Genomic DNA, 24,446 nt, shown 5'->3' with positions numbered 1-24,446 from the left:
AGAATCTGAAGCAGGCTCCAGGCTCTGAGCTTTCAGCACAGACCCTGATGCAGGGCTCCAACCCATGGACTGCGAGATCATGACCTGAGCCAAAGTCGGACTGAGCCACCCAGGTGTCCCTAAAATACCGATTTATGTAGCGATCTTTAAAGGTGATGCTTTAAAGCCATGCTAGAACCTCCCTGCCAACATCTCACCCAGCTTCTCTCCAAGAGGGAGTGCTACACCAAAAGGTAGAGTGTTAGACGGGTCTGATACTTTTGGTGGGTCTTCTTGTGTTAATCATAACTCCTTGCTTACAATCCTCAGGATTCAATATTGCCTTTCAGTAAAAGTTCAGAGCATCAAGACTTCCCACAGCCAACTTGATCTTATGTCCCTGAGTTAGATCTCTAAACATATTTGATGTCTCCTTCCTTTATACTTTTACTTAGAATGCTCTCTTGAAAAATAAGTAGAATTTGAATGATTTATCTTCATCTGGAAAACCCTCCCTCACTGCTAAATTCAACCTATTTTTCAAACCTCAGTTCAAGTCCCATGAAAGTTTCTGACTAGCCCAAAAGTGGTTTATAATTTGAAAAACTATCATCTAAACCAAACATCCAGTAGTCATTTTTGCCTGTCTCCTGCTTTTTCAATTGAGCTTTTATTTAAAATTTATATTATTATAGGGGCACCTGGGTGGCTCAGTCGGTTGAGCTTCCGACTTCAGCTCAGGTCATGATCTCACAGTCTGTGAGTTCAAGCCCATGTTGGGCTCTGTGCTGACAGCTCGGAGCCTGGAGCCTGCTTCAGATTCTGTTTTTTCCCTCTCTCTCTGACCCTCTCTCGTTCATGCTCTGTCTCTGTCTCAAAAATAAACATTTAAAAAAACATTTTAAAAATATTTAAATTTATATTATTATAGAACTTTCTTCAAGTTTGCATGGTCTTTCCAGTTAGATTTTTAGTTTCTTAAGACAGTGGGTATTTCTTCTATGTCTTTGTACCCCTCTAGCTCCTAACTAAAGGAAACCAATATTTAAGTGCCTACTATAAGCCAGGTTCTCTACTAAATGCTTTCTTATACAGGACACCTGATTTATTCCTCACAGCAAACTTATAAAGATAGATATTAGTGTCCACATTTTATAGATGAGGACATTGCACTTGAGAAATAACATACCCAAAGCATTTACGTAGTCAGTGGCAGAGCTGGATTTCTGCCACATCATCCATCAAAATGGCTTGCAAATAATCCATGTCTTGGAGGAGTAAAAGGCTCAGATGGTTTATACATTTTTCTGCTAATATTGATACTCTGAAATTTAGAATATCATGAAAACAGATTTCAAAAAAGCTAAAATTCTTTTCAAAAATTACAAATTGACCTGCCAATTATTAACTAGGAGCTGAACCCTGGGAATTCACAAAGAGCTTGAAGTCAGAAAATCTTATTTTGGGCGTTTAGACGAAGGGAATTAAAGAGAGATTCTGTTATTTTATGCTTTGAGTACACGTAATGTGACATGAAATGAATCACAATGAAATGAACCATCCTTAAGGTGCCTGCTGCTAGCCCATAACCCTTTCAGAACATTCTTTTCTTTTTATTCCCCTTCTCTAGGGTTACACATCTTTCTGGAATGACTGCATATCATCTGGCCTGCGAGGGGGCATCCTGATAGAGCTGGCCATGCGGGGTCGAATCTATCTGGAACCCCCCACCATGCGTAAGAAGCGACTACTGGACAGAAAGGTGCAACAGCCTTGTGAACATTCTCCTGACTTATGAAAGAGCAGATACCAATGGTCCATTTTGGAGAAATGGGAAGATCTGTGTAGTGAGACAAGATAAATATCACTGACTCAGCTGTCCCGTTGTCTAACAGGTTTAATTAACCTATAGCAGAGGGAGAAATTCAAGTATCCATTATCTAAAGAGTTACAAGAAGTTTATGGTTTTGTCTTTTTATGCAGAAAAATCACATTTAGGATGCTGTTGATTGTTACTCCTCTGTATCTATAACTATAACATTATGAAATAGAGTGTTATATAGGAGGAGGGCAAACACCTGGGTTGGGTGCAGTCTTTGTTTAATTCTGGTCATGCTCAGATAACATTAGATTTTTCTCCTTCCATTTATAGCAAGTCCTCTCCACCATATGAGCTTGACTCCCATCTCTGTTTTCTTACTACGTATTTTGTCCACTCAGAACTTCATTTTCATACTCTTAACTCTACCAAAACTACATTCTTCAGTGTCACCAGCAGGCTCTATGCCCATCATGGCGCTTGAACTCACAACCCTAAGATCATGAGGCTCTACTGATGGAGCCAGCCAGGCACCCTATCACCAGCTTCTCTTTTGTCTTCAATTTATTTTTCTCTCTTAACCTATGCGTGGCATTTGACATTTTTTGACCACCTCCCCCTACTTGAAATTTTCTCCATTCTTGGCCTTTGTTATATTACATTTTCTTGCTTCTTGCCTGTACTCTATTTCTTTTTTTTTTATTTTTTTTAATGTTTATTTATTTTTGAGAGAGAGAGAGAGTGCAAGCAGAGGAGGAGCAGAGAGGGAGACACAATCCAAAGCACGCTCCAGGCTCTGAGCTATCGGCACAGAGCCCGACAGGCTCAAACCCACAGACTGCAAGATCATGACCTGAGCTGAAGCTGGACACTTAACCAACTGAGCCACCCAGGCATCCCTCCTGTACCCTATTTCTTATACTTCTCCATTCCTTAACATCTGAGTCTCAGTTTGCATCCTTTTGCATACCTTTCTTTCCTTTTGGAGATACCATTTATCTTCTAGCTTTATCTATCACCTCCATGATATTAACCTATCAAATCTGAGGCCTGTCTTCTTTTTCTACCCCTAGGAACATATTTAACTCTTGACTAGACATTTCAACTTGGCTATCCCTTATGAGTTAAAACCAAACTTATCCACTTTTGCCCTAAAGTAGCTTCCTCTTCTTTTTTACCTTTATTAATTGTTTCACAGGTTAGTTTTCCAGACCTAAAGAGTTATTATTACATATTTTCTTCCTGATCATTTATATCCAGTTTGTCACTAGGGCCCACTTCAAATGTTATTTCTTTCTCCCCACTATCACTCCATACTAGATATTAAACTTCTTGAGAACAGGGATAGTGTGTTATGTTGTTTTGCATTTCCTACAACATTTGACCCATAATGTATATACAGTATATTGAAAGATTCTAATTTGAATTAAGGGAATGAACCAGGGTCCCTTGTTTCTTCTTTTATTTATTTATTTATTTATTTATTTATTTATTTATTTCTGTTTGGAATTCAAATCTTTTTTTTTTCAATATATGAAATTTATTGTCAAATTGGTTTCCATACAACACCCAGTGCTCATCCCAAAACCTTGTTTCTTCTTTTAAAGGTATTGCTAAAGTCAGATAGCCCAACAGGAGATGTTTTACTGGATGAAACTCTCAAACACATCAAAGCAACTGAACCCACAGAAACCGTCCAGACATGGATAGAGCTACTCACAGGTAAGATGGCTCAAAATGGCTAAAAAAAATCCCACACTTTATAATCTTTATCCTACTAGTTCAAGCAGTGGAATACAGGAATTCAAGATGCTGGGTAAGAAATGTATGGCTCACTGTTTAACTGTATTTAAAGAAGGACAGAAAAGACATGGTTAATCAATACATAAAGTTTTCCAAAGCTCTATCTTACGTCCACCACCCCACCACAAAAGCTCTTTAATAGTATTCTCCACAAGAAAAAACTTGAACATTTTTTTTTTAATGTTTTTTAACGTTTATTTATTTTTGGGACAGAGAGAGACAGAGCATGAACGGGGGAGGGGCAGAGAGAGAGGGAGACACAGAATCGGAAGCAGGCTCCAGGCTCTGAGCCATCAGCCCAGAGCCCGACGCGGGGCCCAAACTCACGGACCGCGAGATTGTGACCTGAGCCGAAGTCGGACGCCCAACCGACTGAGCCACCCAAGCGCCCCTAATATTTTTTTTAAATGTTTATTTATTTCTGAGACAGAGAGAGACAGAGCATGAGTGGGGGAGGAGCAGAGAGAGAGGGAGACACAGAATCCGAAGCAGGCTCCAGGCTCTGAGCTGTCAACACAGCCCGACAAGGGGCTCGAACTCACAAACCATGAGATCATGACCTGAACCGAAGTTGGTCGCTCAACCGACTGAGCCACCCAGGCGCCCCAAACATTTTTATTGATTCATAATTCACACCATACAGTTGACCCATGGAAAGTACACAATTAAGTGGATTTGAGTATATGCACACAATTGAACAGCCACCATCACAGTCCTAATTTACAACATTTTCATCACCCCAAAAATAAACCCCATACTCATTAGCGATTTTTCCCAAGCCTCCTGCCCAGCTCCAGGCAACCGCTAATCTACATTCTGTCTCTATTGATTTGCTTATTCTCAATATTTCATATAGAGGAAATGTACAACTTTTTTTTGACCGGATTAAGGTAATATTTAAAGTTCATCCATGTTTTATCATGTACCAATACTTTATTCTCTCCCTTTTTTTTTTAAGGGTAAATTCAAAAACTTTTTTATAAGTAAGCAGATCTATGGCATAAAATTTTAGGAGAATCTTCCATGGGGCACTTTGAGGTCACAGCCAGTGTCACCTTCTGGAACAGTTTTTTTTTTATTGAAATTTTAATCGAGGTATCTGTACATTAACATGAAGTTGTAAGAAATAGTACAGAGAGATCCCTTTATACACTCTACCCAGAATCCCTCAGTGATGACCAGTTACAAAACTGTAATATAATATGACCTCTAGGATATTGACATTGATACAATCTACCAATCTTACTAGAACTTCCCCAGGTTTACCTTGACTCCTTTTTGTTACCAAATAATACTTCACTGTATAGATGTACCACATTTATTTATCAGTTCATCAGTTGATAAACATTTGGATTATTTCCACTTTTTGACTATTATGAGTAATGCTGCTGTGAACATACCTGGACATGTTTTTGTGTGGATATGTTTTAGTTACTTTGGGGTATACAGTTAACATTTTTTACTGTGGTAGAATACATATAATATAATCTTTATTGTTTCAGCCATTCATAATGTATAATTCACTGACATCAAATACATTCACAGTGTTATGTAACCATCACCTCTGTCTATACCCAAAGCTTTCTCATCATCCCAAACATCCCTCTTTCTCCCTGTCCCCCAATGCCCTGGCAACCTCTTTTCTGCTTGTTGTCTTTATGAATTTGCCTACACCAGGTAACTCATATAAGTGGAATCATGCAATATTTGCCCTTCTGTTATCTGGCTTCTTTTACTAAGCATAATGTTTTCAATGTCCATTCATGTTGTAGCATGTATCAAAATCTCATTCCTTTTTCTGGCCAAATAATATTCCAGTGTATGGATATACCACATTTTGTTTGTTTATTTATTTTGAGAGAGAGCGTGCATGAGTATGAGCAGGGGAGGGACAGAGAGAGAAGGAGAGAGAGAATGTCAAACAGGTTCCACACTGACAGTGCAGAGCCCAACGCAGGGCTTGATCTCACAAACTCTGAGATCATGACCTAAGCCAAAATCTAGAGTTGAACGCTTAACCAACTGAGCCATGTGCATGCCCCACCACATTTTTTTTATTCATTTCATTTGTTGATGGACTCTTGAGTTGTTTCCACCTTTTGGCTATTGTGGATAATGCTGCTATGTACATTAATATACAAATATCTATTCAAGTCCCTGCTAGTCATTCTTTTGAATATATATCTGAGAGTAGAATTGCTGGCTCATATGATAGTTCTGTTTTGAGAAACCACAAAACTGTTTTCTACACAGGCTGCACCCCTTCTCGCCAACCCTGCATAAGGGTTCCAGTTTCTCCATATTGTCATCAACACGTTCTATTTTTAGCTTTGTTGAGGGTTTTTTGTTTGTTTGTTTCTTAAAGTTTGAGAGAATGAGAGAGTGGAGGAGGGGCAGAGAGAGAGAGTGAGAGAGAATCCCAAACAGGCTCTGTGCTGTCAGCGTGGAGCCTTATACAGGGCTCAGTCCCACAAACTGATATCATGACCTGAGCCAAAATCAAGAGCTGGACATTTAACTGACAGAGCCACCCAGGTCCCCCTGTTTTGTTTTGAATTATAACCATCCTAGTAGGCATGAAGTGGTATCTCATTATGGTTTTGATTTGCATTTCCCTAATGTCCAGTGATGAGGATCTTTTCATGGGCTTATGGGCCATCTGTATATCTTCTTTGGAAAAATGTCTATTCCAGTCTTTTGCCCGTTTCTTTAATTGAGTTCTGTTGTTATTGTTGAGTTTTGGAAGTTCTTTGTATATTCCGGATATTAATCTCTTATCAGATATATCATTTACAAATATGTTCTCCCATTCTGTAGGTTGTTTTCTCAACTTTTTGATGGTAGTCCTTGATGCACAAAAGTTCTTGATTTTGATTAAATTGAATCAGTTTATCTATTTTTTCTTTTGTTCCTTCCACTTTTCGTTTTATATCCATGAAAAGACTGCCCTTTCCCCCATTGAATGGTCTTGGTAGCCTTGTTGAAAATAAGTTGATCATCAATCTGAGGATTTATTTCTGGACTCTGTTCTATTGCATTGATCTGTGCTTGTCCTTATGCCTATACCGTACTATTTAACTTACTATAGCTTTGTAGTAAGTTTTGAAGTTGGGAAGTATGAGTCCCACAACTTTATTGTTTTTCAAGATTGTTTTGGCTGTCTGGGTCTCATGAAATTCCATATGAATATGAGGATCAGCTTTTCCATTTTGGTGGGAAAGGCTTTTGGAATCTTGTTAGAGATTGTGTTGAACCTGTGGATCTCTTTGAGTGATACTGACATCTCAAAAATGTCAACTCTTCCTGTTCATTAAAATGAGATGTCTTTCCACTATTAATGTCATCTTTAATGTTTTTCAGCAATGTTATATAGTTTTCAGCATATAAATCTTTCACCTCCTTGGTTAGATTTATTCCTAAATATTTAATTCTTTTAGACACTATTATAAATGGAACTGCTTTCTTAATTTCCTTTTCAGATTGTTCATTACTGGTATATAGAAACAACTGATATTTGTGTGTTTTTTTTGTACCCTGCAACTTATCTGAATTAGTTTATTAGCTATAGTAGCACTTTTGTGTACTCTTTGGAATTTTCTCTACAGTTGGCCCTTGAGCAACGTGCGCGGGTCCACATCTTTGTTTCTTCTCTAACAGCTCTGGTTGCAGTAGGGAAAGCAGGCATCGTTATGTTGTTCATGACCTTTGAGGGAAAACTTTCAGTCTTTTACTATTAAATGTGATGTTAGCTGTGCATTTTTATACCCTTTAAGTATACCCTTTATTCTGGGGCACCTGGGTGGCTCAGTCGGTTGGGTGTCTGACTTTGGCTCAGGTCATGATCTAACGGTCTGTGAGTTCAAGCCCCACATTGGGCTCTGCGCTGACAGCTCAGAGCCTGGAGCCTGCTTCCAATCCTCTCTCTCTCTCTCTCTCTGCCCTTCCCTCACTCACACTCTGTCTCTGTCTCAAAAATAAAGAAATAAAAACACTAAAAAAAAAAAGTATACCCTTTAGGGGCACCTGGGTGGCCTCCGACTTCGGCTCAGGTCATGATCTCACAGTCTGTGAGTTCGAGCCCCGCGTTGGGCTCTGTGCTGACAGCTCAGAGCCTGGAGCCTGCTTTGGATTCTGTGTCTCCCTCCCTCTCTGACCCTCCCCCATTCATGCTCTGTCTCTGTCTCAAAAATAAATATTTTTAAAAAAAATTTTTTTAAAGTAAACCTTTTATTCTGTTGAGAAATTTTCCTTTTGTTCCTAGTTTTCTGGGAGTTTTAAATCATGAAGGTGTATTCATCTTTGTCAAATGTCTTTTCTGAGTCAAGTGAGATGACTGGCTTTTTTTTTTCTATTAATGTGATGTATTATTACATTGATTACTTGAGGCATAATTGACATACAACATTGTATTCGTTTCAGGTATAGAATACATTGATTCAGGATTAGTATATTGTGAAATGATCACAGTATGTTTACTTAACATCCATCACCATATATAGTTACACATTTTTTTTCTTGTGATGAAAACTTTTAAGATCTCTCCTAGCAACTTTCAAATATACAATACAGTGTTGTTAACTATAGTCACCATGCTGTTTATCACATCCCTAGGACGTATTTATTTTATAACTAGAAGTTTGTACCTTTTGACTACATTCACCCATTTTGCCTGCCCCTGCCTCTGGCAACCACCAATCTGTTCGCTGTATCTATGAGCTTTTTTGTTTTGTTTTTGAGTTTTGTTTTTTTTTTTTAAGATTTTATTTTTAAATAATCTCTATACCCAATGTGAGGGTAGAACTTAAAACCCTGAGATAAGAGTCACACACTCTACCAACTGAGCCAGCCAGGCTTCCCTTTTGGATTTTTGTGTTTTAGATTCCATATATTTAAGTGAGATCATATAGTATTTGTCTTTCTCTGTCTCACTTATTTCACTTAACATAATGCCTTCAGATTCCATCCATGTTGTTGCAAATGGAAAGATTTCTTTTTATGGCTGAATACTATTCCATTGTATATATATACACATTTTCTTTAGTCATTCAACCATCGATGGACACTTAGGTTACTTCTATGTTTGGCTATTGTAAATAATGCTTCAGTGGACATCAGAGTGCATAAAGTTATTATTTTCATTTCCTTTGAATAAATACCCAGAAGTGAAATTGCTAGATCATATGATAGCTCTATTTTTAACTTATTAGGAACCTCCATACTGCTTCTATAGTGGCTGCAACAATTTACATTCCCACCAACAGTCACAAAGGTTCTCTTTTCTCCATATCCTTTCCAACACTTGTTATTTCTTGTCTTTTTGATAATAGGCATTCTAACATGTGTGAGGCGATTTTCATTGTGATTTGATTTGTACCTGATGACTAGTGATATTGAGCAATTTTTCATGTACTCGTTGGCAATCTGTATGTCTTCTTTGGAAAAAGTCTATTCAGATCCTTTGCTCAGATTTTTTTTTTATATATATATAACATTCCTGGAATAGATTTTACTTGTTCATGATAAATAATCCTTTTAATATGCTATTGGATTCAATTTGCTAATATTTAATTAAGGATTTTGCATCTATATTCATAAGGGTTATTGGTCTGAAATGCGATTTAAAGTGAGTTTCTTGTAGATAGCATATAGTTGGATCATGTTTTTTAACCCATTCTGCCAATCTTTGTCTTATGACTGAATTGCTTAATCCATTTACATTTAAATTAATTATTCGTGAGGAGACACTTCTACCATTTTGCTATTTGTTTGCTGTATGACCTATAGGTTTTTGTCCCTCATTTCCTGCATTACTGTCTTCTTTTGTGTTTAGGTGATTTTTTATAGTGAAACATTTGTATTCTCTCTCATTTTATGTAGATATCATCTTGGTTGCTACATGGGATTTAACATCCTAGAGTTAGAACAACCTAATCTGATTTTATACCAATTTCAATGACATAGAAAAACTCTGCCCTGATATAGCTCCATTCCACCCTCTTTCTGTTTTGATGTCACAGATTATTCCTTTATACATAGTATGCCCAATAACATAGATTAATAATTATTTTTGATGTATTTATCTTTTAAAGCATATAGAAAATTGGGGCGCCTGGGTGGCGCAGTCAGTTAAGCGTCCGACTTCAGCCAGGTCACGATCTCGCGGTCCGTGAGTTCGAGCCCCGCGTCGGGCTCTGGGCTGATGGCTCAGAGCCTGGAGCCTGTTTCCAATTCTGTGTCTCCCTCTCTCTCTGCCCCTCCCCCGTTCATGCTGTGTCTCTCTCTGTCTCAAAAATAAATAAATGTTAAAAAAAAGAAAATAAAAAGTAGTGTCACAAACCAATACTAGTTTTTATAGTTGTACATATATTTACTTTTACTGGAGATATTTATTTCTTCATACTGCTTCTAGTTACTGTCTAGCTTCCCTTCATTTCTTTCTTATTTTTTAATGTTTATTTATTTTTGAGACAGAGAGAGAGTGTGTAAGCAGGGGAGAGGTGGAAGGAGGAGGAGACACAGAATCTGAAGCAGGTTCCAGGCTCTGAGCTGTCAGCACAGACCCCAAAGCAGGGCTCAAACCCAGGAGCCCCGAGATCATGACCTGAGCCAAAGTCGGACACTTAACTGACTCAGCTACCCGGGTGCCCCTAGCTTCCCTTCATTTCAACTGGCAGGGCTCCTTTTTAGTATTTCTTGCGTGGCAAGGCTAGTGGTAACAAATCCCCTTGGTTTTTGTTTATCTGGGAAAGTCTTAATTTCTCCCTCATTTTTGAAGGACAGTTTTTCTGGATATAGAATTCTCATTTGACAGGTTTTACTTTTTTCTTTTCTTTTCTTTTCTTTTCTTTTCTTTTCTTTTCTTTTCTTTTATTTCAGCTCTTTGAATATATTGGCCCACTGCCTTCTGGCCTTCAAATTTTTTGATGAGAAATCTGTTATCTTACTGAGGATCCCTTGTATGTGATGACTCACTTCTCTCTTTCCTTTCTGCTTTTAGATTCTTTTTGTTTGGGTTTAACAATTTGATCATAATGTGTCTCAGTATGGATGTTTTATCTGACATTGGGTTCATTATGCTTCTTGAATTTATAAATTCATGTCCTTCATCAAATTTGGAAAGTTTTCAGATAGAAAGTTTTCATAATTTTCTTTAGATAGTCTCTCTGCCCCTTTTCTATCTCTCCTCCTCCTGGGACTCCCACAATGCATATATTTGACCATTTGATGGTGTACCAGAGGTCCCTTAGGCTCTGTTTACTTTTTCTCATTAAACATCCTTCTGTTCCCCAGACTATATAATTTCCATTTCCTATATTCAGGTTTGTTCATTCTTTTTCTGACTGCTTAAATCTGCTTTTGAACCCATATACGTGGTGTTTTTCATTTCAGCCCTTGTATTTAAGCTCCAGACTTTCTTTTTGGTTCCTTTCAATAATTTTTATCTCTTCATTAATATTCTCATTTTGTTCATATATTGTTTCCCTATGTCCATATATTCTCTTAGCTCTTTGAGCATCTTCAAGACAATTGTTTTCAAGTCTTTGTCTAGTAAAGTTGATATCTGTGCTTTCTGAGGCACACATTATGTCCACTTCTTTCGTTTCTTTGAATGTATCATAGATACATACATAGATTCTAGTAGGGCACCAGGGTGGCTCAACTGGTTAAGTGTGATTTCTGCTTGGGTCATGATCTCATGTTCATGAGTTTAAACCCCGCATCAGGCTCTGCACTATGTGGAGCCTGCTTGGGATTCTCTCCCTCCCTCTTCCTCTGCCCCTCCCCTGCTCTTGCACACTCTCTCACAATAAATAAACTTAAAAAAAATAGACTCTAGTATAATTGTTGTCTAGGTGAAGAGATGGATTTCTGGCACTTCTTACTCTATCATCATCCCTGATGTCATACCTCAGTGATTAACATTTTAAAGAACCTTATCTCTATGTCCAGTTTGCCATTAGGGCCCACTTCAAATGTTTTTTGTCTCCCCACGGTCACCCCATACTAGATTTTAAACTTCTTGAGGACAGGAATGGGGCCAGTTTTTCAAAGTGGCTACACCATTTTACATTTCCACACCAGTGTATAAGTTTCTATTCTTCCACATTCTCATCAATACTTGTTATTCTCTGTCTTCTTTATTTTATCTATCCTAATGAGCATGTAGTTGTATATTGTGATTTTTATCGGGATTTTCCTAATACTAATGATGTTGACCATCTTCATGTATTTATGGCCATTTGTTTTTTTTTAATTTTTTTTTTCAACGTTTATTTATTTTTGGGACAGAGAGAGACAGAGCATGAATGGGGGAGGGGCAGAGAGAGAGGGAGACACAGAATCGGAAACAGGCTCCAGGCTCTGAGCCATCAGCCCAGAGCCTGACGCGGGGCTCGAACTCACGGACCGCGAGTTCGTGACCTGGCTGAAGTCGGACGCTTAACCGTCTGCGCCACCCAGGCGCCCCTATGGCCATTTGTATATCTTCTTTGGAGAATTGTCTTTTCATATCTTTTGCCTATTTTTCAACTGGGTTTGCCTTTTTTGCCACTGAGTTGTACTTTTCAAATATATTCTAGATACAAATCGCGTATCATATACAGGATTTGCAAAATTTTCTTCCATACAGGGGCACCTGCGTGGCTCAGTCAGTTGAGCATCCCACTTCAGCTCCGGTCATGATCTCACGGTTCGTGGATTCGAGCCCCATATCCAGCTCCACACTGAGTATGGAGCCTGCTTGGGATTCTCTGCCTCCTTCTCTCTCTGCCCCTCTCCCACTTGCACACACATGCTTGCTTGCTCTCTCTCTCTCTCTCTCTCAAACTTAAAAAAATAAAAATCGGGGCGCCTGGGTGGCGCAGTCGGTTAAGCGTCGGACTTCAGCCAGGTCACGATCTCGCGGTCCGTGAGTTCGAGCCCCGCGTCAGGCTCTGGGCTGATGGCTCAGAGCCTGGAGCCTGTTTCCGATTCTGTGTCTCCCTCTCTCTCTGCCCCTCCCCCGTTCATGTTCTGTCTCTCTCTGTCCCAAAAATAAATAAAAAATGTTGAAAAAAAATTTTAAAAATAAATAAATAAAAATAAAAATCATTTGACCATAAATGTATGGGTTTATTTCTGGGTTCTTCTTTTGATCCCTAGGTCTATTTTATTTATTTATTTATTTATTTATTTATTTATTTATTTGAGAGAGAGAGAGAGAGAGGATGCGTGTGTGCACAGGCAGGGGAGGGACAGATAGACAGAGACAGAACCCAAAGCAGGCTCCAGGCTCTGAGCTGTCAGCACAGAGCCCAACACGGGGCTCAAACCCACCAACCATGAGATCATGACCTGAGCTGGATGCTTAAGTGACTGAGCCACCCAGATGCCCCTCTCTATGTCTATTCTTATTCTCTCTCTCTCTCTCTCTCTCTCTCTCTCTCTCTCCCCCTCTCCCTCTCCCTCTCTCTCTGTCTCTCTCTCTCTCTCTCTCACTGTTTTGTTTTATTTTTTTTTTTAATATTTATTTCTGAGAGAGAGAGAGAATAGGTAGGGGAGGGGCACCTAGAGGAGAACAGAGGATCCAAAGCAGGCTCTGCACTGACAGCAGAGAACCTGATGCAGAGCTTGAAATCACAAAGCACAAGATCATGACCTGAGCCAAAGTCAGACGCTTAACCAACTGAGCCACCCAGGCAACCCCTATGCACTCTCTTGATTATTGTAGTGTTTGGTTTTTTAAGTTTATTTATTCATTTCAAGAGAGACAGAGAGTGAGCGGGGGAGAGGCAGAGAGAGAAAGGGAGAGAGAGAATCCCAAGCAGGCTCCACACCATCAGCAGGAAGGCCAATGTAGGGCTCGAACTCATGAAACGTGAGTTCAGGACCTGAGGTGAAACCAAGTGTCAGATACTTAACCGACTGAGCCACATAGGCTCCCTGATTATTGTAGTTTTGTAGTAGTTTTCAAATCAGGAAATGTGAGTCCTCCAACTTTATTGTTCCTTTTCAATATTTGTTTGGCCATGCTGGGTCTTTTGCATTTCCGTATGAATTATAGAATCAGCTTGTCAGTTTCGGCAATCAAGCAAAGTAGTGGTTTTTTTTTCTTTTTCATTTTTTTTCTTTAAGTTTATTTGTTTAGAGAGGGAGAGAGAGATAATCCCAAGCAGGCTTTGCACTGTCAGTGCGGAGCCCAACACAGGGCTCAAACTCACGAACCATGAGATCATGACCTGAGCTGAAATCAAGAGTTGAACATTTAACCGACAGAGCCACCCAGGTGCCCCTAAGGTAGGATTTTAATAGGAACTATATTATATCTGCAGATCAATTTGGGGAATATTGCTATCTTAAAAATACTAAGTTTTCTGGGGTACCTGGGTGGCTCAGTTGGTTAAGTGTCCGACTTCAGCTCAGGTCATCATCTCGCAGCCCATAAGTTCCAGCCCCGCATTGGGCTCTGTGCTGACAGCTCAGAGCCTGGATCCTGCTTTAGATTCCGTGTCTCCCTCTCTCTCTCTGCCCTCCCCCACTCATGCTCTGTCTCTCTCTCAAAAATAAAATAAAAATTAAAAACAATAATAATAACATCAGGTTTTCTAATCCATGAACATGGATGCCTTTCCATTTATTTAGATATTTCTTTCAACAATATTTTGTAATTTCCAATGTGTAAGTCTTATACTACTTTTGTTAAATATAGTCCTAACTATTTTGTTCTTTTTGATGCTATTATGAGTATAATTGTAAGAAAACAACTGCAAAAATTGAGAAAAAATTTATTTTCAGATTGTTGCTAATGAATAGAAATTCAATTTGATTTTTTTTTTACTTTTTTGGGGGGGCAGAGAGGGGGAGAGAGAGAGAGAGAGCATCTCATGAGGGGCAGAGGGAGAGAGAGAGAATCCCACAGGGGGCAGAGGGAGAGAGAGAGGAAGAGGGAAAGAATCCTGAAGCAAGGCTCCAACTCACGAACTGTGAGATCGTGACTTGAGCTGGAGTCGGATACTGAACCGACTGAGCCACCCAGGCACCCCCTGCCATTTTTATTTCTTTAAGGTCAGTAGTCATGTTTCCTCTCTAATTCCTAATGTTAGTGATTTGACTCTTCTCTCTTTTTTCTTTGTCATTTTAGGTTTGTCAATTTGTTGATCTTTTCAATGAACCAACCTTTGATTTTAATGATTTCCTCTATTGTTTTCATTGTTTCTATTTATCTCCTCTCTAATCTCTATTATTTCCTTTCTTCTGCTTCCTTCGTGTTTATTGTGTTCTACTTTGTCTAGTTTTTTAAAGTAGAAGTTAGGTTATTGATTTATTTAATATCTTTTCTAGCATGCCATTTGGGGTCATATCTTTCTCTCTTGGCACTGGTTTAAGCTACATCGCATAAGTTTTCATTCAACTCAGAGTTGAGTGTGATTTCTTTGACCCCATTGGTTATTTAGGAGTTTGTTGTTTAATTTCCACATATTTTTGAATTTCCCAAATTGTCTCCTGTATTTAATTTCTAGTTTAATTCTATTGTGGTTGGATAGCATACTTTGTATGTTTTCAGTCCTTTTATTAAGGCTGATTTTATGGCCTAGCAAATGGTCTATCCTGTAGAGTATGCCACGTGTACTTGAGAAGGGTATGTATTATGCTGTTAGGGTGGAATGTTCTGCAGATGTCTTGTTAGGTCTAGTTGGCTTAGCGTATTGTTCAAGTCTTCCATTTGTTTTTTCCCAAAGGTGAGACCTGGAACCCCTTCAAATTACAGTACCAACTGAGAAATGTGAGAGAACGAATTGCAAAGAACCTAGTAGAGAAGGGTATTCTAACCACAGAGAAGCAGAATTTCCTCCTATTTGACATGACTACTCATCCAGTGACCAATACAACAGAGAAACAGCGACTAGTGAAAAAACTTCAAGATAGTGTCCTAGAGCGGTGGGTGAATGACCCCCAGCGTATGGACAAACGAACACTAGCGCTCCTGGTGCTGGCCCACTCCTCTGACGTGCTAGAGAATGTCTTCTCCTCTCTGACAGATGACAGGTATGATGTGGCAATGAATCGAGCCAAGGACTTAGTAGAACTGGACCCTGAAGTGGAGGGGACAAAGCACAGTGCCACAGAGATGATCTGGGCTGTGCTGGCAGCCTTCAATAAATCCTAAAGCCAGTGGGTGGGTTTCTCCTTTTTCCCCTGCTGGCTCGTGACTGTCAGAGACACCACACGGAGTTTTGTGTGATGGGATGTTTTTCATCGTTTTTTGTTTGTATTTTTTTTTTTTCCTTCTCTTGAATCAGACTTATGATTTGGGGAGAGCCAACTTCAGGGCTTCTCCATAAACCTTGACCATTGTAAGCAGACTTTATTTCTCCCTAAATTTCCACTGCAGAGGTGAATAAACTAGGTGAATACACACACACACACACACACACACACACACACAATTATCACTTTCTCTCATTCCTGGTTTGCTTCCATCCAGTGTGCTTTTGGATAAACAGGAATATCTAAGTGGGATTTGGAGTTCTCCAGCCACAAAATGTGAATGAGATGTAGAGCAAACCATTAATTAAGATTTCTAAGGTTTGTTTTCTATCTCTTTTTTTAAGTGGACTCCACATCCAACATGGGACTTGAGCTCATTACCCTGAGACTAAGAGTTGTATGCTCTATCAACTGAGCCAGCCAGACGCCCTGTTTTCTATCTTAAATACACGTTTTCACAGTCTTTGTCTCTCAGACTCTACTAAGGATTGTAGTTATTGAAATAACTGTCTGGGCAGTAGAAACAAAACTAATTTTTGGAGCAGATGGTCTCTGGGATTATATGTCCCACTAATGATTTTTCAGCTTTCCTTTTCTAACCTAATGAGAATATTGCAAATTTGCTTACCTGGTTCTCACAGTCCTAGAATCAGAAATATGTTCTGTACTCTCTCTTAGCATTATCCTACTCCCTCGTTCATCAGGGCAAAAGTCTGAATGAAAAAAATGGGTCTCTCAGCCACGTCCTTCATATAATCAGCATTCCAATTTATAAGGGAGGGAGGTGGCATGAGAATTTCCACCCTTTAGCTCATGATTGTCCTGATTCCTCCAGATTTACTCTATATGTCTCTGCTCTGATCAAATTGAGGGAATTATAAATTTCAGTTGCCTAATAGCAGCATCCTGAGTCCAGACAGTGTATCTAAACTCCAGATCTTCGGGGCGCCTGAGTGGCGCAGTCGGTTAAGCGTCCGACTTCAGCCAGGTCACAATCTCGCGGTCCGGGAATTCGAGCCCCGCATCAGGCTCTGGGCTGATGGCTCAGAGCCTGGAGCCTGTTTCTGATTCTGTGTCTCCCTCTCTCTCTGCCCCTCCCCTGTTCATGCTCTGTCTCTCTCTGTCCCAAAAATAAATAAACGTTGAAAAAAAAATTTTTTTTTAACTCCAGATCTTATTGTTCCCTATTTTTGGCTTCCTTCATAAATTGATAGATTCTGTCCGTATTTAAGGGTTCTAGAAGTAGTTTTGTCTGTATTTAGTCCATAGATAACCTCCTAGTCATTAGTCTTGTTTCAATGTAACCATCTTTCTAGCCAAATCTCTCAAAACTTTTCAGTTTTTTCAATTCAGTAGTGAGTGCTAAGAGAAGATTAAGAAAAATACTATTTTGATGGGCAATTTAGTATGAAATGCATGTTGACATAAAGTCTACTATTTGGGAATATAAAGAGGACAGGCACCAAATTGTGCTAAGTTCAGGCATTTACTATGCAAATATTTTTTTAAGATTTGTTTATTTAATCTCTACACTCAACATGGAGATCTACACTCAGCTTTTGACCATTACAGAGAAGCAGGCTGTCAAAGGGCTCATACAGACAACCCAGACCTGATATCAACTCTTCCTGATCTGAAACGAATGAATGATTGTAACTTTCATCTCCTCCCCCAAACCTGCGTAGCCCCACGGAATTCCCCAAATCAACAATCATTGTTTTTGTTTTTCACTTTCAGGTATTGCTTATATGACTAGAGATACGAATTTTAGCATGAAATGAGTTCTAAACGTGCAGCTGAGTAGAGCTTCAGTTTGGCACTCTGAAAGTACAAAAGCAGTCCATGTGTTGTCTCTGTGTGGCTTAGTTTTCCTTTCTGAACCAGGTTTTGTTCTGGAAAGTGTCAGCTTGATTGGGGGGTAGAAGTCGAGTTCTTTCTTGCAACACTTGGTCAGTGTTTATTTTTATGTTGTATCTCAATGAGAATGTCTTCAGTTTGAATCTGTATAGTATTCTCTGCAAAACACCTTCTTTAATGCATAGGGTTTTCACATTTCTGTATAATAAATAATTATTGGTTTTCTGGTTTTACAACTTCAATTATTTTAACTAGAAATAAGAACTTTCCACACAAGGCCAGTAACACTCCCCCCTTTACACCAGGAGACCAGCCTGTTTCATCCTGTATAGAATATTAGAGATAGACAAATAGAATCGTAACGTATATAGGCAGGGCATACATCAAGGCTAACCTGAACACCAGCTAATGTTGTAGTCTGAATAGTGTCTCCATCTCAATCAAAATAATTTACCCAATTACACCATTTTTCATCAAGAAAAGGATTATGTTCTGCCCTATTCATATCTACTTGCAAGTGACACTGAAACTTACCTAAGAGCTGAAAGTATAAAGTTGGAAACACAGGTAACCTACCTAACTGTAACAGAGTTAACAACATGTGAAAGTGTGGCATCTCTCCCAATCAGATGGGGGCACCCAAATGTAGGGCGACCCAATCAGGTGGAAGCCTGGGGCGCAGGCTGTGGAAGGATTCACCTGAGGCAGAAGAGCCAGGATAGAAGTTTCTTGAATATACCACTAGGGAGCAAAGTAGAGACTGTCTGACAGGAGGCAGTGGGTGGGGGCTGTTTTTAAAGTGGGGGAGGTAAGGAGATATGGGGACCATGGAATTTTCCCTTGTTTTGGTACCTGTGCCTGGTTGTGAGTAGCCCATTGGTTAGTTAGGGCCTCTGGATATTTTGAGATGGGTCGCCTGATGGGCCTCTCTGTATTCAGTCAACTGGTCAGGCTGTGGACCCTTTGGCCTTGCTCAAGTTTCCATTGTTCAAGCCTGTTACCTAAAAGTGGCCTCTACAAAAAGAAAACTGTGCTTATAACAGGCTTATTGTTCTTCCCTTCTTTATAATGTCTACAGCACAAGGAACAATAAGAAATGTATATACTGGGGCGCCTGGGTGGCGCACTCGGTTAAGCGTCCGACTTCAGCCAGGTCACGATCTCGCAGTCCGTGAGTTCGAGCCCTGCGTTGGGCTCTGTGCTGGCAGCTCAGAGCCTGGAACCTGCTTCTGAATCTGTGTCTTCCTCTCTCTGCCCCTTTTCCATTCATGCTCTGTCTCTCTCAAAAAATTAATAAACATTAAAAAAATGAATAAACACAGTCTCCAAAAACTTGCATGTCAAAATTTGAGAACACTGCTTGATATTTTATTGCTTGTAATTCGTTCATCCCAAAAATATTGAGTACTTACAAATTTGGCTCTTATAAGTGCCAAAACTGGCACTTGCTAGGTGCTGACAATAAAAAGTTGTGTAGGACACAATTTCGGCTCCCAAGAACTCACATTTAAGTGAGCAAATAAGGGGCACCTGGGTGGCTCAGTTGGTTGAGCACCTGACTTTGGCTCAGGTCATGATCTCGCTGTCTGTGAGTTTGAGCCCCGCGTCGGGCTCTGTGCTGACACCTGTTTCAGATTCTGTGTCTCCCTCTCTCTCTGATCCTCCCCCACTCATGCTCTTGTCTGTCTCTGCAAAAATAAATAAACTTAAAAAAAAGAAAAAATTAAAAAAATTTCTGGCTAATGGGTTTTTTGTTTTTGTATAACACTTTAAATACTCTCTTATTGTATGTTTTCTGACATCAAATTTTAACAACTCTAAAAAGGATTCTAATTAAAAGATAAAAATTTTGTTCTTCCCCTTTTCCACAGTTCTTAAAAGAACTGTAGACATATATTCACTCATATGATATTTAAAAATGTTTTACTCTAGGGGCGCCTGGGTGGCGCAGTTGGTTAAGCGTCCGACTTCAACCAGGTCACGATCTCGCGGTCCGTGAGTTCGAGCCCCGCATCAGGCTCTGGGCTGATGGCTCAGAGCCTGGAGCCTGTTTCCGATTCTGTGTCTCCCTCTCTCTCTGCCCCTCCCCCATTCATGCTCTGTCTCTCTCTGTCCCCAAAAAATAAATAAACGTTGAAAAAAAAATTTTTTTTAATGTTTTACTCTAAATAATAAGATTGTTTTAATGCTGAAACAACTTAGGTAAAACTTATTTTTTTAATATTTTCCTATTATCTATTACATGTGTACATGAATCTCTGTTCCTGTGTCCCCAGTTCTTTCCAAGACTTTGGTCTGTCTGCCTTTTCTCCCCAGTGAGTTCCAATGGAAAGAGAACAGACATGGATGACTGTGTTTTAAGTGAGAAAGGGAGCTATCTCTCCCAGGAAGCAGTACAATTATCTCAGAATGCAAGTCAGACAAAGTGAGGGTCACTTCCTGGCAGAAATCTCCTATTTCTAGCAGTCCAACTCAATGCTATCAGTTTCCTTTATATTCCAAATTGTAAAAAAGTAGATTCAACTTTGGGGGGTGGGATCAAGTACTCCAAAAGAGCTCTTTAAACAGACATGTTTTGTGTAGTTTTTTCCCCCTGAATATCAGTAGTCTGTCCACCACTTTGTTTTTCTCAACTTACTTGAACCTCCCTAAGTATAGAGCAAATTTTATCTGAACTTACCTTAGAAACTCAGGAATCTAGGGACTTTTACCCCTTCAGAAGGGTTTCTTTTTTTTTCCTCTTTTTTTCTTTTCTTTTCTTTTCCTTTCTTTCCTTTTCTTTCTGTTTCCTTTCTTCCTTCCTTTCTTCCTTCCTTTTTCTTTCTTTCCTCCTTTCTCCTTCTTTCACCTTCTTTCTCCTTCTTTCCTTCTTTCCTTCCTTCTTTCCTTTCTTTCTCTCTTCCTTCCTCTTTTCCTTCCTTCCTTCTTTCCTTCTTTCCTTCCTTCCTTCCTTCCTTCCTTCCTTCCTTCCTTCCTTCCTTCCTTCCCTTTCTTTCCTTTCTCTCTGAGCAGGGGAGATCCAGCGAGGGAGAGAGAGAGAGAATCCCAAGCAGCCCCCATGCTGTCAGTGCAGAGCCTGATGTGGGGCTCACACTCATGAACTGTGAGATCATGACACTTAAACCAGCTGAGCCACCCAGGTGCCCCTTCAGATTCTCTTTTGAGCCAGTTTAATACCTTATTAATTCCATCATTTGTGTAAGTTATGATTTTCTTCATAATTTTCTTTTTTTTAATTTTAGAGCGCATACAAGCGGGTGGGGGAGAGGCGCAGAGGGAGAAAAAGATAATTTTTTTTTTTTAAGTTTATCACTTTGAGAGAGCACAAGCAGGAGAGGGGCAGAGGAGGGAGGGGGAGAGATGCTTAACAGACTGAGCCTCCCAGGCACCCCAACATGTTTTTCCTTTTTTGAAATTTATCTTTAACTGTATTATTTTGATCACTTAGCTCCTTTCCTCAGGCTACACTTCGGGCCAGTTCTAAGAGTATAAGTTTGTTAAGGAGGCAAGGAGATGATAGAGCTTGGTTAATTTCTTAATATTCTCAATTTGGCCCATCAGAGCGTGCTAAGAGACCCAGATATTTCTGCAGTCTCACGTTTTTGGTTTTTGTTTTTGTTTTTATGGCCATTCTTCTGTAGAAAGTAGCTTATGCATTGGCAAGTTGTACGGTGTTATTCCCAGATATCCCATCCCATACTGTAAATATATTTAGGTCCTGACCTGAAACAGACATAAGCAAGAAAAAAACCCCAAAAGGTAAGAATTTCAGGTCTTCTTCTCTCCTTACTTTCTTCCCTCCAATTGCCTCTTCTTGGATTTGCTTCTCTGTAAATGGCACTTCACTCAGGAACCTGGGATTCATCCTTGGTTCTCTCATCTTTATTCCCCACCTCCGGTATCATTTGTCTCTTCGGCTCCTCCATTTACATGGCTTCTGCCTTTGATCAGGCCTCAAGTCTCACCTTGCCTACCACAAGCAGATGTCCAGCTGGTCTCGCCTTTCCTCCGGTCCACTCTCCACCCAGCTACTCCAGTTAAGTCTTTACAAATCCCGTCTAACAGTACAATTTTCCTGCTTGAAATCAGGTTCCCCTGTGTCCTCATGAAACCCCAACACTTGACTATGACTTACGAGTCTCCTCAGGACCCTGGCAACCTGAACAGCTTCATGGTTTGCTGCTTCCACACAGGTTCCTAGATTAGCCTTATTTATAGACTGTCCTTAGGGAGATTTTCAAAAATACAGATTGGGCTAGCAGGCTCTCTCTCCCCCTAGGAAATTGTTACCCTTGCTATAGTTTCCCTCTCCCTCTTCCATTGTCTTCAGTTACCCTCTAACCTTTTATAAGATAAGGTTGACCTCTAAATTGTCTTCCTTTCCTCCCCCACCCTCTGCCAATCTCCAACCTTCCTATTCATCCTTAGGGTCTGGGTTCAGGTTCCGCCTTGTCTGAAACATTCCTTGCCCAGCTCAGCTAGAAATGATCTTTTAAACACTTATGAGTACAACCCATTTGGTGTCATACATACTTACCTAATACTGTAGTTTTTCTACACAATGTAAGGCACACAACGTGGTGACTTATGTGTTTAAATACATACGTTGGAGACGTATAGCTCATTCCCACCTATGACTATGGGTCACAGTCACCCTGTCCTAACCCCCTTCCCTATCATTATGCTCTGAGACTGCAACATTTGTGACTTCACGTGTGCTTGATTACATCAAAGTCAGTGACTTTATATCCCTGCATATCTACCATCAATTACAACTATAGGCTGGAGCTCGTCATAACCTGCAATTTCTCCACCTTCCTAGATACACCCTCAAATTCCCCTCACTATGACCTCCTACTCTTCTGCCTTTTAGCATCCCCACCAAATCTGAGCTTCCTCTGTGTCATGCCCAGTTCTCTATCGCCTTTCTATTCCGTCCTTCCTAGAGAGCCTCGATGCTATGGTCAGGTATTTCAACAAACTGGCAAACCAATATGGACTTCCTCATTGTCTTCCCTCCACTGTTCCTTCTTTACCAGTCCTTTGTCCTTATTAACAGGCTGGCTGTTTTCTCCATATCAAGACAGCCAGGAGTTATTGACCAAAGTCACAAAGCCATGGTGATTAAGACTACTACAAATCCATACCTATCTAATCTTAGATCTTTTAGGAATCATTGCTATTTTCTATAGTGCTGTTTCTACCCCCACCTTTCCTAGATTCTCTATCCCACCCTGCCATCCTTTTTATTCTCAAAAGATTGACTGCAGAAAAGCAAGGACATTCAATGTGACTTCCTTAAATGTTTAACTACTTCAAAATCTCTCTGTACAATTTCCCCTTCAACACATCTGTTTCTCTCCCTCTTGATCTAATGATCTCCCCTGAGACTTTAATTCTTTATCTTCTCTTTAAAATGGATAATTACAGCAGAACCTGGGTGGCTCAGTTCATTAAGTGTCTGACTTCAGCTCAGGTCACGGTCTCACAGTTCAAGCCCTGCATCAGGCTCTACCCTGGCAGTGCAGAGCCTGCTTCGGATTCACTCTCTCTCTCTGCCCCTCCCCCACTCATGCTCTGTGTGTGTGTCTCTCTCTCAAAAATAAATAAACTGAAACAAAACGAATTACCTTTTTAGTTTCTCTCAATTAACCTCTTGCCCTTTTCTGAAAACATGCTTGAATCATGTCTGTTTTCCCAAAAAGAAAACAGAGTTCTGCCTCCTTTTCATTATTCTAATTCCTTCCTCTGCTTTACTGTTGAATATTGCTATCACTTCCTCACTCTTTAACTGCATGCAATTTTGTCCCCTCCATCTTCGACTTCTGTCACTTTTTTCCTGGTTCTTCTCCTTACCCCTCTGATCATTTGTGTCTGTGTCCCTTGTCAACTTTTATCCAGTTTTCCATCTTGGGACTCTTTTTCATTCTCCTTAGGTGATCTCATCTACTTCCACAACTTTACTTACATTTACATGAAGAAGTCCAAGTTTTGCTCATAGTGACCTTCTACTTTTCTCCCAAACTCTAGGTCTACATTTCCTAGACCTCTAAAATGGTAGCTATGTTGGAGATCTTGGGTCATTTATCCAAAGGCTTCATTGCCTGGATAACTCCACCAAATGGCCCATTTGTCTTAAAAAGTCAATGTTCTCAAAGCTGAACTCCTCATTTTCTGTTTCCAATTCCATTCTCATATTGACTTCTCTTCTTGAGTTATTTCTGCAAATATTACCCTGAAGCACATGGCTGCCTCATTCCCTGTATTCACTTAGCTGTGAATCTCATAGACACAGACTTTCTCAATTAGGTTCACAGTTTTCTATAAACTACATTTCTAGCTTAAATCCCAATTCTCTTCCACCTAGAGTATTGTAGTGCACTCCTGGCTAGACTGCCACTTCTAGGGTCTTTCTGCATGGAATTCTGAATTATTTTTATTCATTATCTCCAAATGAATCTTCCTAAAGGGGAAGTTCTGATCTGTCCACTCTCTGGCCTAAAAACCTTAAATGTCTCTCTCATGGATTACTAAATTATTCACAAGTGCCTTATCCTGGCATTCAAACCCCTCCACGTTCTGCACTCGATTCTATTTTTCTAGCCTTTGTGTTGCACCTATCACCTGGAATACCCTTCCTTCCTTCACCTTTACCCAGAAAACTGCTGAGTTCTTTAAAACTTATCTCAGGGAGACCTGGCTAATTCAGTCACAAGCTGGTTGATGAGTTTGAGTCTCACGT

The 24,446-nt window shown here is 39.9% G+C and overlaps 1 protein-coding gene across 3 annotated transcripts in view; it reads left to right on the top strand.

The window, feature by feature from the left end:
* Positions 1 to 15,752, top strand: part of GOLPH3L (golgi phosphoprotein 3 like) — a 59,093-nt gene extending 43,341 nt beyond the window's left edge. For all 3 annotated transcript variants that reach the window (XM_043576186.1, XM_043576187.1, XM_043576185.1), the window contains 3 exons: positions 1,610 to 1,741; positions 3,406 to 3,520; positions 15,319 to 15,752. In XM_043576186.1, coding sequence (XP_043432121.1) covers positions 1,610 to 1,741; positions 3,406 to 3,520; positions 15,319 to 15,746 — 675 coding nt within the window. In that variant the 3' untranslated portion in view covers positions 15,747 to 15,752. The remainder of the gene's footprint in view (positions 1 to 1,609; positions 1,742 to 3,405; positions 3,521 to 15,318) is intronic.
* Positions 15,753 to 24,446: the final 8,694 nt, after the last annotated feature.

This window comes from Prionailurus bengalensis, chromosome C1 (assembly GCF_016509475.1).
Source record: "Prionailurus bengalensis isolate Pbe53 chromosome C1, Fcat_Pben_1.1_paternal_pri, whole genome shotgun sequence".
Taxonomy (NCBI): domain Eukaryota; kingdom Metazoa; phylum Chordata; class Mammalia; order Carnivora; family Felidae; genus Prionailurus; species Prionailurus bengalensis.
Note: the sequence above shows the minus strand (reverse complement) of the source record. Positions and strands in the feature narration are given on the sequence as shown.